The sequence below is a fragment of the Anolis sagrei genome, chromosome 2, assembly GCF_037176765.1.
Source record: "Anolis sagrei isolate rAnoSag1 chromosome 2, rAnoSag1.mat, whole genome shotgun sequence".
NCBI classification, from domain to species: domain Eukaryota; kingdom Metazoa; phylum Chordata; class Lepidosauria; order Squamata; family Dactyloidae; genus Anolis; species Anolis sagrei.
This window is the reverse complement of record NC_090022.1, coordinates 220279895-220296888: the sequence shown is the minus strand read 5'-3', so window position 1 is coordinate 220296888 and position 16994 is coordinate 220279895. Positions and strand designations below refer to the sequence as shown.

Sequence of the window (16994 nt, the reverse complement as noted above, 5' to 3'; positions counted from 1 at the left end):
TTTCTTTTCTCCAGCATGCTTAATTTCTACTTGAACTGAAAACCCACTGGCATATTTCCACATTCTTAAAGATGCCAGGCATTGCTCTTTGTGCACCTTGTTTCCAAACATCCAGCAAACAATACATCTATGGGTAGAAAATAAATGTGTGTAGTACACATCTCCTCAAAAGAGCATCTATTCTGCTCCTCCTGAGTTTGGCAAAATAATGTAGCAGATCAAAACTGGATATTTTTGAGGCAAAAAACCTGTTTGCACAAAACCATGTACACATTTGAAAAATGTGCATAGCTGGAGAAAATAATGCACATAAACATGCTTAGTACTATAGGCCAATGTGATCACACTGGCATGAAGATCCACATAGTTAAAAATAGGGTATTTCCTGTAGTAACCTATGGATGTGAGAGTTGGACCATAAGGAAGGCTGAACGAAGGTAGATAGATGCTCCTCACTGGAGGGAAGGATATTAGAGGCAAAAATGAAATACTTTGGCCACATAATGAGAAGACAAGAAAGCTTGGAGAAGACAATGATGCTGGGAAAAATGGAAGGGAAAAGGAAGAGGGGCCAACCAAGGGCAAGAAGAATGGATGGTATCCTTGAAGTGGCTGACACTGAAGGAGCTGGGGGTGGCAATGGCCAACAGGGAACTCTGGTGTGGTGTGTCCATGAGATCACAAAGAGTCGGAAGCAACTGAACAAGCAAACAACAACAACAGCAAACTACATGATAAGGTCTTCCAAGAAACCTGTTCTCAGTCTCCTCCAGCAATCAACTGAGGGGCAGAACAAGGGCAAGATGGATGGATGACTTCACCTTGAAGGAGCTGGGGGTGGCCACGGCTGACAGGGAGCTCTGTCGTGGGCTGGTCCATGAGATCACAAAGAGTCGGACGTGACTGAAAGAACAACAACATAGGCCAAAGCCAGGGCTTTGGATTTTTTTTCTGTGAAAGAATTGAGTAAAAAAATCTCTAACCTCTGGTAGAAAGCATACACTCCTCCCATCCACCTTGCTGTCACCTCAACACCCACCACACCGCCTGAGGCAGCAGCACAAGGCATAGCACAAGTTGACGATTGAACCAGTGAACATTTCTTTCCCGCTCTTTAGTGAAGCCATGGCCCTATAACTAGTTAGTGCAAAAAGGAATTCATTATAAGCAACAAGCCCAGCATTTCTTGAGCACCAAAAGGCAACAATGGCACAGCTGAATATGTCAGTGACTGTCATGATGCTATTAAAAAATATAGGATTGGAGTAGCAGGGTACAGCAAAACTACTTTCTTTCAGGTTTCCTCTTGACTCTTCGCTTAAAATAAGCTGTTCCCACAGGTTTCTCACTAATGGTGCCTGTCAAGGGGAGCAGGGATTAATTAACATGGCAAGGCAAGGATTTAGATTGCTTGGAACTGCTTAAAAATGCCGGGGAATAGAGGTATTTTTAACTGTAATTCTGTGCCCAAGACCGACCCAAAACATTTTCCTGCTAGAAGCAGAACAACAAACACCACATGCGCGCACACCCCACATATATGGAGACTCATATAAGTCAAGGCAAATAGTATCCCAAACAAGCAAAATAGTATCCAAAACAAGCATAAAATGCTACAAACAGCTCTTCCCCAACTGGTACTAAAAATACAATAATAACAAAGTAATAATAATAATAATAATAATAACAACAACAACAACAACAACAACAACTTTATTTATAACCCACCGCCATCTACCCAAAGGGGACTCGGGGCGACTAACATGAGGCCAAGCCCAAAAATAATACAGCATAATTAGTCACAAAGCAACAAAAATACATCACAACAGAATATATAAAATAAACAAAATGAAATGAAAAGTGCAAAATAACATAGTAAAAATCAAACACAAAGGGCAGGCCAGATGCATGAAATAAAATGTTAAAAGGAATAATAGGAATAAAAAAAATATTAATATTTGTAAGGGAGGAGCTTAAGATGGAGGAGCAGTGGGGTTAGGCCTTTATTAAGAACAGGGGAGGGTGTATCATGAGGACAGCTGTAGATGGAACAAATAAATGGGTTAAATGGTCACTCTCCGAAGGCACATCAGAAAAGCCAAGTTTTTTAAGTCTTTCTTAAAGACTGGTAGGGTAGGGGCTTGCCTAATTTCACCAGGTAACAAGTTCCAAAGCTGTGGAATTTGTTACCTGGCAAATAAAAGTAAATAAAATAAGTGCCACTGTGTAGTGGTTTGAGTGTTAGACTAGGGCTGGGTCTACTCTGCCAAATAATGCAGTTTAAATTGCCATATATAGTCAGTGCAGGTCCATGTAATGCAGTTCAATGAAGTTCAAACTTCATTATATGGATCTACACTGAACATATGATGAAGTTCAACATGCATTATTTGGTAGTGTAGATCCAGCCCGGGACTCTGGAAGATCAGGGTTTGAATCTGTACTTAACCATGGAAAATAGCAGGTTGAAAGCAGAAATACAAGTAGATAAAACAGGTACCACTTTTAGTGGGGAGGTAATAAAAAGGCACCATTAAAAGGACATTGGTCAGAAGAAAGTTCCTCAGCATGGAAAATGGAGCAACAGCCCCTCCTGTGGCCAGAGTCGATGACAGCCTCCAAGATATCAGAAATAAGATGGGAAAATCTGCCTTTACCTCTGTGTTGTCTGTCCTTGTTAATTGTATAATCAACATTGAATGTTTGCCATATATGTGTTCTGTAAGCTGCTCAGAATCCTCTTCAGGGTGAGAAAGGCTGTAAATAAATAATAAATAAATAAACTCTTTGGGTGACCTCAGTCAAAGCACACACTCTCAACCTAAGTAGAAAGCAATGACAAACCTCCTCTGAATAAATTGTACCAAGAAAACCTATAACAGAGTTGCCATAAATTATAGTCAACTTGAAGGCGCATAAGAACAACTACAAAGAAAATAACTGCAGATGTTGGTGCTGTTTTGTCTCAGGCAGACACTTCACTCAGGCCCCACCTACACTGCCATATAATCCGATTTCTGAATGTGGATTAACAGCATTAAACTGGATTATATGGCAGTGTAGACTCATATAATCCAGTTCAAAGCAGTTAATCTGCATGCAGAAACTAGATTATATGGCAGTGTTAACAGGTATGGCTGCCTATACCCAGTTACCTGTGAGCAAGCTCCACTCATGCTGTGAGGAGCCCTGGGTGCTATTCTGGTGGTGCATGTTGTTCTTGTGTTCCTTCAAGTCTTATCTAATAGTGATCCTTGGGGGTTTTCTGGGGCTGAGAGCATGCAACTTGCCCAATGTTAACCACAGCTGAGTGAAGGAACTATCCCTGGCCTCTCAAGTCATAGTCCAACACTCAAACCATGACACCACAATCCTTTCGAAGAAAGAAATACATGATTGCACCCATAGCTTCTTCTGCCACAACTTTGAAGCCGGGGCAGCTTTCAAAGGTGAAGATTTGTGTATTTCCCAAGGAAAGAGCCGTTTTAAGTTGTTCTTCTGTTCTGTGCATGCTGTTTTATTATACTATATTAATAAACAGTCTAACTTGGTATGTTAAGCTCGATCACTTCTTTGTGACCTTCTGGAAGGTTACTAAGCAACACAGGTTTTGCTGCCAATACCTACTGAGTCATGGTCAGTAGCGCTTAGGGGACTTCATCCACATGGTTTATTTTCCTTACTAATCCAAGGTGTCACAATGACTTGGAGGATAAAACTCTCTTTAAAAAAAGATTGTATGATTATAACAGCTACTGCTTTTCCTTAACACAGCATTATGGTTCTGCCTCAGTAGAAACTGATGTTTGATCATCCTTGTTTGGTAATATTAGATTTCTCTCTTAGGAAAAAAAAGAATCACATGTTTATTTTTATTTGCACACCGCCTTGAGTTTATTATAGCAATGTGGGATATACATGCCCAAATACATGGTGCAAGCATGTCTCAGTTAAGCGTCTGACAATAATGCTTACTGATTGGACTCCACTTTCTCCTCATCCTGGCTTGTTTTGATTTTTCCCCAGCATTGGAATGGGAAGTATGGTGAAACTGGGCTGGAAAAACAAAATTTTAGTCTAGGTTGCAGCAGTAGACACTCACAAAAAAAAAAAAAACCCCTAGATTTGCAATCTTGTAATTTGTTATGGCCATTAACTACTGAAGATCACTCCCCAAATATACCATTTCAGCCTGGCAGCATCTCAAATGAAGAAGTCTTTTCAGAAACCCACCTCCACATCTCAGGGTGCTTCCAGACAGCACCAAATTGCAGGTTTTAGTCAGGGAGGAAAACCCAGGATCTGAGAAGGGCTCTACATACAGACCTATTGGTCCTGGGATTTCTGCCTCCATCGTCCACACTTGCTGCTTTGTCCGGGGAAATTGCAGACCCCAAGATGGTTGTCCAGAAATGTATTTTTTAAAAAAAACTTAAGATGTGAATATGAGAATATGTGAATGCTTGTATAAGTTCCGTTCCTGGGTTATAGAGGCTGTGTGGCCATCTGTATAGACAAGTTTGACCATGTACTTGTGCCTGAAACTACAAGGTGCTGTTCCTGGGTTATACATGTCTGTTCCTGATGTCTGTTGCTGTCATTGTGAGAAGATGTACAACACTGACTACAGGGTGACAACATTGTCCTGACAAAAGAAACTTTGCCATCCACATGTTTAATGAAGTTTCTTGCACAGAAACAAAATGTATGGAGTAGGACCACTACTTTCGAAGGCAGTTATACACTATCAACACTTTCAAGCCAGGAACAGAAATTAGTCATTATTACCACTTTTTAGAGGCTGCATGGCCATCTGTCCAGAGTGGTTTGGTTGTGGACTTGTGCCTGGAAACTACAGGGTGTTGTTCCTGGGTTATATGTGTCTGTTCATGATTGCTTTTATCATAAAAACACGGGGAAAGTTGATTACATGGTAAAACTTTTGTTTGTGTGTCACAAACTTCATTAAATGTGTGGAGGATGAAGTTTCTCTTGTCAGGATAAAGTATTCACCCTTAGTCAATATTTCAACCTGAGTGAATACCGTTCAAGGAAATTCTAGGTCCTCTGGGGGCCTTTCCATACAGCCATATAACCCAGAATATCAAGGCAGAAAATACCACAATATCTGCTTTGAACTGGGTTATCTGTGTCCACACTATCATATATTCCAGTTTAAAGCAGATAATGTGGGATTTTATTCAGCTGTGTGGAAGGAGCCTGAATCCACATTACAAATAATGTGGGATTTTATTCAGCTGTGTGGAGGGGGCCTAGCACAGGGCTTCTTACACTTTTCCCTTTAAGACTAATTTTTTTCCATGACCCTAGGTATATAGCATAAAAATAGGTATAAAAATCAAACATTTACTGATAATAAATCAGCATTTGCATGGCTTGCTAAAAAGGCTGCTTTTCCTTTTTATGAAGTACAGCTGAAGCATCTTCTGCAGAGTCCACTGTAAAATGATGCACAACAGATTTGTGTAAATGCTCATAACAACCACTAGGTGACATTCCTCTCCTGGTAACAGTACTCCTAAACACCATTAACTTGTAAGAGATAGGTTATAGGCCTGTTTGATCAAGAAAAAATTTGTTTCTAAATTCGATTCTTAATTGGGGTGTTTTTTTGTTTCGATATTTAAAATATTTACAAAACTTTCCAAAAAAATGTTTTGTTATTTACGAATTTTCGTTATTATTTACAAAACATTTTAGAAAAAAAAATTTTCTTGATCAAACAGGCTAAGTGTGAATGTTGCAGTAATGGTCACCTTGATTAGCATTGAATGGCTTTCTCCCACCCTGGACATTCCATAGATAATATTAGATGATATATAACTCACCATTTGCCTAGTTTCCAACAGACCTCTGAGGATGCCTGCCATAGATGTGGGCAAAATGTCAGGAGAGAATGCTTCTGGAACATGGTCATACAGCCCTGAAAAGTCACACAAGCCGGATGGCGCGCGGAGGCCGCTTGTGAGCGCGCGCGCGCCATCCAATGGGCTCCGGAGGAAGAGGAGGAGCCAGAGCCGGATGACGCGCGGAGGCCGCTTGTGAGCCCGCGCGCGCCATCCAATGGGCTCCGGCTCCTGCGCCCCCCTCCTCCTCCTCCTCCTCCTCCTCCTCTTCCTCCCAGCTGGGAGGAAGAGGAGGAGGAGGAGGAGGAGGAGGGGGGCGCAGGAGCCAGAGCCGGATGGCGCGCGGAGGCCGCTTGTGAGCGCGCGCGCGCCATCCAATGGGCTCCGGCTCCTGCGCCCCCCTCCTCCTCCTCCTCCTCCTCCTCTTCCTCCCAGCTGGGAGGAAGAGGAGGAGGAGGAGGAGGAGGAGGGGGGCGCAGGAGCCAGAGCCGGATGGCGCGCGGAGGCCGCTTGTGAGCGCGCGCGCGCCATCCAATGGGCTCCGGAGGAAGAGGAGGAGCCAGAGCCGGATGGCGCGCGGAGGCCGCTTGTGAGCCCGCGCGCGCCATCCAATGGGCTCCGGCTCCTGCGCCCCCCTCCTCCTCCTCCTCCTCCTCCTCCTCCTCTTCCTCCCAGCTGGGAGGAAGAGGAGGAGGAGGAGGAGGAGGAGGGGGGCGCAGGAGCCAGAGCCGGATGGCGCGCAGAGGCCGCTTGTGAGCGCGCGCGCGCCATCCAATGGGCTCCGGAGGAAGAGGAGGAGCCAGAGCCGCATGGCGCGCGGAGGCCGCTTGTGAGCCCGCGCACGCCATCCAATGGGCTCCGGCTCCTGCGCCCCCCTCCTCCTCCTCCTCCTCCTCCTCCTCTTCCTCCCAGCTGGGAGGAAGAGGAGGAGGAGGAGGAGGGGGGCGCAGGAGCCAGAGCCGGATGGTGCGCGGAGGCCGCTTGTGAGCGCGCGCGCGCCATCCAATGGGCTCCGGAGGAAGAGGAGGAGCCAGAGCCGGATGGCGCGCGGAGGCCGCTTGTGAGCCCGCGCGCGCCATCCAATGGGCTCCGGCTCCTGCGCCCCCCTCCTCCTCCTCCTCCTCCTCCTCTTCCTCCCAGCTGGGAGGAAGAGGAGGAGGAGGAGGAGGAGGAGGGGGGCGCAGGAGCCAGAGCCGGATGGCGCGCGGAGGCCGCTTGTGAGCGCGCGCGCGCCATCCAATGGGCTCCGGAGGAAGAGGAGGAGCCAGAGCCGGATGGCGCGCTCAGCAGCAGCCTCCATGCCATTAACGAGCGGAGCTTCAGCTCGTAAAATACATGGGGCTGCTGCTTCGATATTTTTAAACCCTTCCGGGTTTAAAAATATGTTTTGATATCGCTTCGGATATGCAAAAAATAACGATTTTAATACGAAATAACGAATTAACGAAACGAAACCGACAGGCCTAATAGGTTAGCCTATGGGGGTCCACCATAGAAATTTACTCAAAAAAGGCTCAGTGAGTCAAAAAGTTTGGGAACCACTGTTGTAGGTGACACTTAAGTAGATGGTGTATGTGTGTGTATGAGGGAGGGGGAGAGAAAAAGATTTAAAGATAGAAGCAAACTTCTGAGTTACAAACAGGAGAAAGCGGCTGTACCTCTTGCATGCTTTAGTTTTTCTGATTCAATTACACAAGAGATGCTTCACCTCAAAGTACCATATGCCAAAGTCAATGTAATAAAATAATCAAAATATCAATAGCATCTTGATTGATTTACCCTTGATTCCACATCCTTCCCTTTCCTTTGTTGTTGCAGTGTCGATTTCTAAAGTGTAAGGTCTTTAGAACATGGACTTTTAACTTCGTAAGTCTAGGAAGATCTTTGTACTACAAACCAGCTAGATGCAAAGAAGGCAGGTAAACAAAGCAGCTCACAGCATGATTTAAAACAAGGTACAGGAATTAAAGCCTAATAATAAAAAACATTTTTAAAACAGTTATTATAATTTTCTCTCCCGGTTTTCCTTTTTTCATCGCCAGCTCCCTCTGCTGGTATGAAAAAAGCCCTGTTTTTAGCATTCTGTCTGAACAGTTTAATAGAGGAAAAGTGCAAAACATATGAACCTTATTGTTCTTGTGTGCCTTCAAGTCAACACCAAGGATTGTTCAGTGGGCCATGAAGAGGAAAATCTGGTCCATGAGCCTCCTTCCTCTTTATTTTCTTTTCTTTTCTTTTATTTCTGATCCTTTTGCGCCGCCTGCCACTCCTTCCCTGTTGTTGACCAGCCCCAACCCCTTGGGTAGACCACATCAGCTCAAGATTATGAAATATGGTTTTCTGTGGGTGAGCAGATGGTGACTACTGGATTGCATATGTTCTGTATCAGAAACTAGAGCTGATGTAGTCTATCCAGTGCAATTTTCTGAAACAGCATCCCAGATAACCAAACCAAATCTAAAGTTGACCAAAAGCTGATTCATAACCTTTTTGGTACTAATGTTGGAGAGTGGTCTCTGGTCAAAGTGGTCCCTGGTAAAAAAAAAAAAAAAAAAAAAAGGTTGGAAACCACTGATCTAGACCAAATTGCAACTAGACCAAATTTCTCCAGCAATGGTTGTGCTGCTTAGGGAGTTGTAGACCAATCAGCTATGGAAGGCTCTATTTTGAGACTAAGGGCCTTTCAAGACAGGCTTTCATCCCAGGAGAATCCGTGTTTAAAAAACGTGGATCTTCCTGGGAGCCCATCTACACTCACCCCAGAAAGAATGCGCTTTCTGAGGTAGGTGTCCAGATGTTCTACTGAGACTTCCCAAATAGAACGCCAAGACACTGTAACCCCCTCCCCAGAAGCCCCCAAAACACAGTAAAAAAAAAAAAGAAAAGAACTCACCCAGGCTCCATCAGATGACTGTCAAAGTTTTCCTGGCACATACAAATGACGCGTCAGGAGAAGGGGGGGCAGGAACCATTTTCCTCCCCCCTCCCCCCTTTCTCCTACTGTGTCATCTACAGCCATCTGATGGAGCCTGGGTGAATTATTATCTGTTTTTACTGTGTTTTTGGGAAGGGTTTGGTATTCCCACAGTTTTCTGGGCTAATTGCAGACACCGGAAGTAGTGAGTTTATCCCGTACCTTCCAAGAAGGTGTGGAATAAACCCACTATCAAATTAATTCGCCACAAACCAGGGTTTTCCTGGTTTGTGGTGGATTAATTCTGATTTGTCCAGAACGTCATCTGGACAGCCACCTTTTTATTGCGGAAGTTTCTCCATTAAAAGGCCTGTCTAGATCCGCCGAAGGCACCAAGAGAGAGTCGTTTTCAGATCTGCTTCAATCAGAAAAGAGCCCTTTCTCCCAAAACTTGGAACTTCATAACAGGAAAGATATCAAAGACAATAAGAGAATCCCAGTGAACATTTCCAGTACAGTTGTTTAATTTTCCTTTGTTCTCACTTTTAGCAATAACCTATTATACTTCTCTTTGTGTTCTGGAGGCTTGACCCCCCCTCCCCCCATCTTTCACATAAAAATATGAAATCTACCTGATCTTTTAAAATATTACTATTTTTTTTAAAAAAAAAACCTCACATATTTGATTTTAGAAGCACATACTGACATTTGTGATTTCCTTGTTTGTATCCTCTCGTTGCACTGGTAAGAGCACTGGCTATTTTCCACCTGAAGAGAAATCGTGGAATGTCTTTATTGTCCTGCGTGTTAATTGAGAACAAGCTGGGTTTCGTTAGTGCCCATTTACCAGTGTTTGCTTGTTTGGTCTCCTGACCAGTTTTTATTTTACGTCACCATGTTGATAACAAGCATTCCTGGTGAGATATCATGCAGAGAGTAGTGGAATGTGCAGCTCCCAGGAATAATCAGAAGTTTGTTGGGCACTGGTTTATCATCCTCCATCAAAGAACATGCAACCTTTATAAATAAAGCTGCCAAACTGGTTTGTGGTAGAGTTTCTGCATCTTTAATTTAGCGGCTAGCTAATTCGACAGGCAAGTCTTCCTATGTTTCAGGCAGAAAGTCTCTGCTTGTTGTTCTACTGTCCTTTGTGCACTTGTCAAAGGCACAAGATAGATTGCAAAAATATAGTCGGGTTTATAGCAAGAGTGTGGACACAGTGACCCACAGATTGTATGTGGCCCAAAACAAGATTTCTTTGTGATCACCAGACCTCCCCAAATCTCCCCAAAGTTCTAGTTCATCCTGAATAAAAAAATTTCTAGGCAATTTTCCATTGTAAAATTTCCCTGGTCCTGATTTTTGCCCCTAATCAGATCCACAATGCCCTTTAGGGACAGTGGATTAAACCGCTTAGCTGCTGAACTTGCTGACTGAAAGGTCAGTGCTTCGAATCCAGGCAGTGGGGTGAGCTCCCATCATTAGCCCCAGCTTCTGCCAACCTAGTAGTTTGGAAACATGCAAATGTGAGTAGATCAATAGGTACCACTCTGGTGGGAAGGTAATGGCTCCCCGTGCACTCATGTTGGCCACATGACCTTGAAGGCACCTATGGACAATGCTGGCTCTTTGGCTTAGAAATGGAGATGAGCACCACAGCCCAGGGTCGGACACGACTAGACTTAATGTTAAGGGGAAACCTTTACCTTTTAAGGGAACCCATCTGCAGAAATTGGAAGTTCTTATCTGGTGATGTGATTGTCCCCACCACACACGCATACACATTTGCATACCTACACTTTACAAAAAGAAAATCAGGTTCATGCAGGGGGCTGTTCGTTGGACATGCCAAGTTCAAATATCTTTGGGGAAACTATTCTCTCTAAGCCAAACTTCGCAGGGTGATTTTGAACACTGAATACCACAAGGCAACTGCCCAGGAGGCTTTGCAGAAAAAGCTGGAGGGCTTTACAACGTGTTTCAAAATGATGGACCCAATTTCAAAGGAGTATATTTCATGATGGCAACATGCCACAATAACACAAAAATGTACAAACAGTTTAATGAACAATCAAGTTATTAAGTTTCACTCTGCTGATATTGGTGAAAAGATTCAGCTCCATGCTGATCTGTTTTAGTGAGCCTAGGAAACATCAATTTGACAATGGCTAGCATTGCCAACTTGTAAATGACTGTTTATGCACTGAGAGAGGCATCTAGCAGTACTCCTTTGAAACTCTATGCCCCACCCTTTCAAGTGGTAAGAGTTTTAATCATGCTTGGTTCGTGGTTGCAGAGATATAATGATTTAAAATCAGGCCCATCTTTTGAAACACCCCCAGGTCATTGATCTATCAGTGCCAAAAAGAATTTATCCTCGGTACCGATAATTTGAGGAATCAGGCTATTTATGTAAGAGGAAGAACACAGGGTGACCACACACTTCAGAAGTCAAATTGATGGCTAATTAACTTATTTGCCATCATGAAATACACTGCTTTGAAACTGGATCCATTATTTTGAAATTGTGTGTATAATAAATGCACAAGGAAAACTTCCAGAAAATGATAGTCTTGTTGCCTTTTGGAGTACAACCAACATATGCATTGATGAACAAGGCATGGTTGTGCCGTCCTCCTGTGGCAAAGGCTCAAATGACTTAAACTGGGTTGAGACACATGACCTATACAAAACATTTGCTAAGAACAATTCACACATAATCACCCCCAAACAGAGATAAGATAGCCACCAAACAAAAGGGCTGGGTGATCCAGTCTTATTGAGTTCCCTGTTGTTTACTCATGGAAAACATTCACTGGATTGTGCCAGTAAATATTTGACATTCTGTCCAGCCCGCATATCAGATTTCAGCTTTGGGCAGCCAGATACCTATGAAAACAGCTGTGTCAGTGCAAGTAGTAATGGGGAAGAGGAAGGGAAGTGCTTGCAGAAGGACTCATACACTGTACAAAGACAGTCAGGAAAAAGTACAAATTATTATACCGCAACAATACTGCCAGCACTGTATATACATGTTCATCGTTACTCTGCCCATGTAGCAGAGCAGCATTGAGGAAAATTTGGGTAACCAGATGTTTTGGATGACAACTCTCAAGAGCAAGATTTCACAGATTTCTTCTCTCTTCAGTCTTCTGCTGAGTGCAAACTAGTTTGGCATTTTGAACCTCCCAGAGATGGTAGAAATGGTAGATAAGTTGGCATGGTGGCATCAGATCACTGGTTCATTCAATTCAGTATTGTCAGGTGACAGGCAGCAGCTCTTCAGGGTTTAAAAAAAGCTGCCTTTTCCAGTCCTATCCAGATATGTCAAGGCTTGAAGCTATGATCTTCTGTGAGGAAAGCATCTGCTCCATCATTGAGACACAATCCTTTCTTCATTTGAGACAAGTACCTGTGGCTTCCAACTCTTGAATTCCATCAGCTGTTTTCACTTCCTGGGCTGCTTCATCTTTAAGATCACTCAGCATGTGCTGATGTGCACACAGACACACGCTAATGCTGCAGCAAGTTAATTCAAATTCGATTTCATGAGAAGCTTAAGCAAGTATAAATGCAATGGCTGTTTATTGGCATTTTTTTCTCACTTTGCAAATCAAAGCACTGAGCAGAAAGGGATATGCACACCATGAAACCCCCACCAACAGTGTCTAATACTAAAAAAATGTAATTGATTAACTTCCGGCTTCTGCAAGTCATCCCAACACGGTCAAATTGCTTTCAACCTCAAATCTGCCTTCATAGACCTAAGAGCTAGAAGCTCAAAATAATTAAAAAAAACAAGAAAAAGGTTTAAGTTCTCAAGCTGTGAAGTCAGATTTGGATGCAAATTTCTGTGCTTGCTGTGATGCAAGCTTGCAACTTCTGTGCTTGCAAGACACATGGTTCAGCCCCACTACTGTATTTTTCTATACAAGTCTTCCTGATTTTGGGGTGAAGCATTTCTCCCATTCCACCTAACAGGTATATTTGGTGAGGATGCAGGCAAGGGGCTTCTTCGTGGTTTCTCCTTGGAGCTCATTTGTTTGGGAGTCTAGACTGGCTCCTTCCTTGTTATTCCTGTGTTTCCACGTGGAAGCCTTTCTATTCCAGCAAGTATTTGAGAAGTCATTGTTTTATATAATGTATTTTTTGTTCTAATGCTGTATTATTTTTAATCTATGGCTTTGTATCAATGTTTTGTGCAGTTTTAATTCTTTAGACTGAAATTCATATGTTTCTAGCTACAGTAGAGTCTCGCTTATCCAACCTTTGCTCATCCAACATTCTGTATTATCCAACACAGTCTGCCTCCTGCGTGGATCCACAGCTGTTTCAATACATTGCGATGTTTTGCTGCTAAATTTGTAAATACAGTAATGACTACATAATGTTCCTGTGTATTGAGCTGCTTTTCTTGTCATTTTTTTGTAAAACACGATGTTTTGGTGCTTAATTTGTAAAATCATAATGTAATTTGAAATTTAATAGGCTTTTCCTTAATCCCTCCTTATTATCCAACATTTTCGCTTATCCAATGTTCTGTTGACTCATTTATATTGGATAAGGGAGACTCTACTGTATAGATTGTCAGATTTGCATTTCTGTTTATTCTGTAGGCTGTCTTGACTTCCTCTTTTGGGGAGAAGGCAGGATATAAACAAAGTGATTGATTGATATTATTTGTAACTCCCAAAACAACATTAGAATTGAGTCCTTGGGTCTTCTGAAAAGACTGGGATTTATTATGCCACCTGTAAAATGGGTTGTGACAGCTGGAGACCTATGAGATAGTGATATGAACAATGGCGGGGGCAGACAAAAAAAATTGGGAACAAGATGAACAAATCCGTAAAGATGCATAAATCCAAAGTGAGTCATTGCTATTCATTCTCTCACTGAAGAATCCTACCTTCTTCCCCTATTCTGAAGATATATTGAGACTATGGAAATAGAAGCACTTTGCATTTTTTATTATTAGCAGTAATAACTGCATTTTATTTTTTGACTGATTATCCCCAGATTTCTGGATCCATAATCGTTCACGTCACAGATAGAGGGAGCCAAGGCTGAAACAGGATAATAGCCTTTAAATCCCCTTCTCTAAGCACTCAGATCTTCCCTGTCAGCAAGATTAAAGCGGTCAACAGCAGTCCCCATGTGTCTGTATCCCACACTGAGTTTTAACAACAACTGGAGCTGCTGGCTGCTGGGGAAAGAAATGTGACGCCGCCTTAGTGCCTGATGCTTCAGACGGGAAGACACAGAGGGGAACGCCGCAGCCAAGGGAGCACATCTTACAGCGGTGGTGGCGGCAGGACGGAGAGTTGCATCCAACTGGCTGACTAGAGAGGCAACATGTGGCCTTTGAAGCCAAGAAAAGACTCCCAGGGCAAAGCCTACAAAGCCAAACTACAGGAGGCCTCCTTGGACTCTACTACAGGAGGTAAAGGAGACACAGTGTGCATAGACACACACTCCAGGGGATTTGGTGTGCCTCAGTGGGGACCCAAGCGGCAATTGCTGCTGGAAACAGAGAAAAACTATTATTCCTTTGAGGATGATGAGGAGGAGGAGTTGGAGGAGGAGGAGGAGGAGGAGGAGGAGGAGGAAGAAGATGAAGAAGATCAAGCAAGGCTTTCGCCAGTGTTTCCATTCAGTCCGTCATTTCATCCTGAAGCGGGTACGACCACTGCAGCTTCCTCCTCCGTGCTCAACATCAATGTTGGTGGCCGGACTTATCGCCTTACCTACCAGGCTGTGGCCATTTATCCCAACACACGACTGGGCCGCTTGGCCACTTCCACTGACCGTCGCTGCCAGTTAGGCCTGTGTGATGACTACGCTGCACAGGGGGATGAATATTTCTTTGACCGAGACCCTGCTGTCTTCCAGCTCATCTACAATTTCTATGCTTCGGGAGTGTTGCAGGTGCGGGATGAGCTGTGCCCCCGCAGCTTCTTGGAGGAGCTGAGCTACTGGGGGGTACGGCTAAAATACACCCCCCGCTGTTGCCGCATCTGCTTTGAAGAGAGGCGTGATGAGCTGAATGAGCAGCTAAAGGTGCAAAGGGAGCTCCGGGCCCAAGCGGCCGTTCAGGAGAGCGAACGCCTCTTCCGACACATGCGCTATGCTGCCCAGCGATGGCGCCTTTGGAACCTTATGGAGAAGCCCTTCTCGTCCACCATGGCCAAGGCTATGGGTGTGGCCTCCAGCTTCTTTGTCCTCATCTCAGTAGTGGCACTGGCTCTCAATACTGTGGAGGAGATGCAGCAGAAGGACAAAGTCAATGGAGTGATCCGACCCATGCTGGAGCACGTGGAGACCTTCTGCATCGCCTTCTTCACCTTAGAATACATCCTGAGGTTGATCTCCACTCCAGATCTGCGCCACTTTGTTACCAGTGCCCTCAACGCTGTGGATCTCATTGCAGTCTTACCCCTCTACATCCAGGTATTTCTAGAACATTTTGTAGAGGATCTGCCACGTGGACAAGGCTCCTCACATGAACATGACATTGAGAAAGTGGGACGGGTTGGGAAAGTAGGACAAGTGCTCCGTATCATGCGCCTCATGCGCATCTTCCGCATTCTCAAGTTGGCCCGCCACTCAACTGGGCTGAGAGCTTTTGGCTTCACATTACGCCAGTGTTACCAGCAGGTGGGCTGCCTCTTGCTATTCATTGCCCTGGGCATCTTTGCCTTCTCTGCCATGGTTTACACTGTGGAGCATGATGTTTCCAGCACAAACTTCACCAGCATCCCCCATGCCTGGTGGTGGGCAGCCGTAAGTATTCACTTGGCTCTTTGCTATTTGTTGCCCTACCTCTGCCCTTTCTCTGTGTGTGTGTCTACTTCGAAAGCAGTAAAGTACACCCAGATTTGTGAACATCTGTTCTCAGCTTTGCTTTGACATAACATGTGTGTGCGCCCACACAACACATACACATACACCACCTCAGCTGGAAGCTTTAGTCCATCCATTTCAGCGGATAAGTCTATAATCGGCGAAGCTGAGTATGAATTGGATGGCTATTTGTGTCTACGCTCAACACAGACTTCCTGCTGCTGCTGCTCATTGAGAAAAGAGATGAAAGTGTTGGGATGCAGAACACATGTCTGCATTACTGGCATGACTAGTTTGCAGAAACTAATGTGCATCTGCTGAAATTTAAACTTTTAGAGGAAATCAGAGTTGGAAATATTACCTTTGGAGATTACAGTTCCCAGAATCTCACTGGATGGAGGAAATGTAGGAGTTGTAGTGTCAAAAAGTAATATTTCCCAGTTCTGATCTTTAAGGGATGGGGAAAGGCTTTATTTCCCTTCTTGATGGGAATTTAGAGAAGCAGCTCTACCAGAAGATTCCGCAGTGCCATTAAAAAGGTCCATCAATTTGCCCACAGTTGAAAATTAAAGACAAGGATGGCAGCTCATACATATGTATGTGTGTGCAAGGCAAAGACAGGCAGATATGACAGCTGCCTTTCATAAGGCTTTCCAGACAGCTGGCAAGAGTGACTACAAAGAGAACACAAAATGATATTTTGTTTTATTTATGCCAAGCCAGTAACAGTGGGCAGAAATAACAAAACAGAGCAGGAGAGTCTGGCTTAGTTGTGAGTAATGTGATATGGAGCTTCTAGTTAAGAAATCTCTAGTTGAAATGGATCACAAGCCGCCCCTGACTAATAAATATCCCCTCTCTTTTTGTGGAGTTGGATGAACCCTGGGGTCTTACCAAAGTAGCACCTGGGCAGAAGCTCATGCTGCAAATTATCCCGGGATGTTTTGGTGTCAGAAATCTTTGCTGAGTTGCAAGAGCTAATCAAACATGAAAACTGAGCAGAGGATCTGTTACTTGTGTCTTCTTCCATATTTCCCCTGCTGTAGCTTCTGTCCAGGTAGTAAAATATGCATGCAGCACAGGTGATACGTTCAGCAGTGACATCTGTATAGTTTTCTGCATGGATCTCTAAGGAGTACATACATATCACGACATAAGGCAGAGGAATCTGGATCTTCTTGGACCACAGTCATTAGTCCAGCTATGTCGGGAGGGCCAAATGTTTTTCACTATTGATACAGTGAGATGCTGAACAGAATAATTCCATTGGTCTATATAACCCTATACTGGCTGGCAGTGGCTTCCCCAAGTTTCAAGCAGGAATAGTTTCCTTGTCTTACCTGGAGTTGTCAGGCATTGAACTTGGGGGC

General features: G+C 44.0%; 1 protein-coding gene across 1 annotated transcript in view; it reads left to right on the top strand.

Moving 5' to 3' along the window:
• KCNV2 (potassium voltage-gated channel modifier subfamily V member 2) overlaps positions 1-16994 on the top strand; it is a 41820-nt gene that overhangs the window by 18764 nt on the left and 6062 nt on the right. Inside the window, exon 2 of the mRNA XM_060762266.2 lies at positions 13801-15564. Within this exon, the coding sequence (XP_060618249.2) occupies positions 14137-15564 (1428 nt within the window). The 5' untranslated portion in view covers positions 13801-14136. The remainder of the gene's footprint in view (positions 1-13800; positions 15565-16994) is intronic.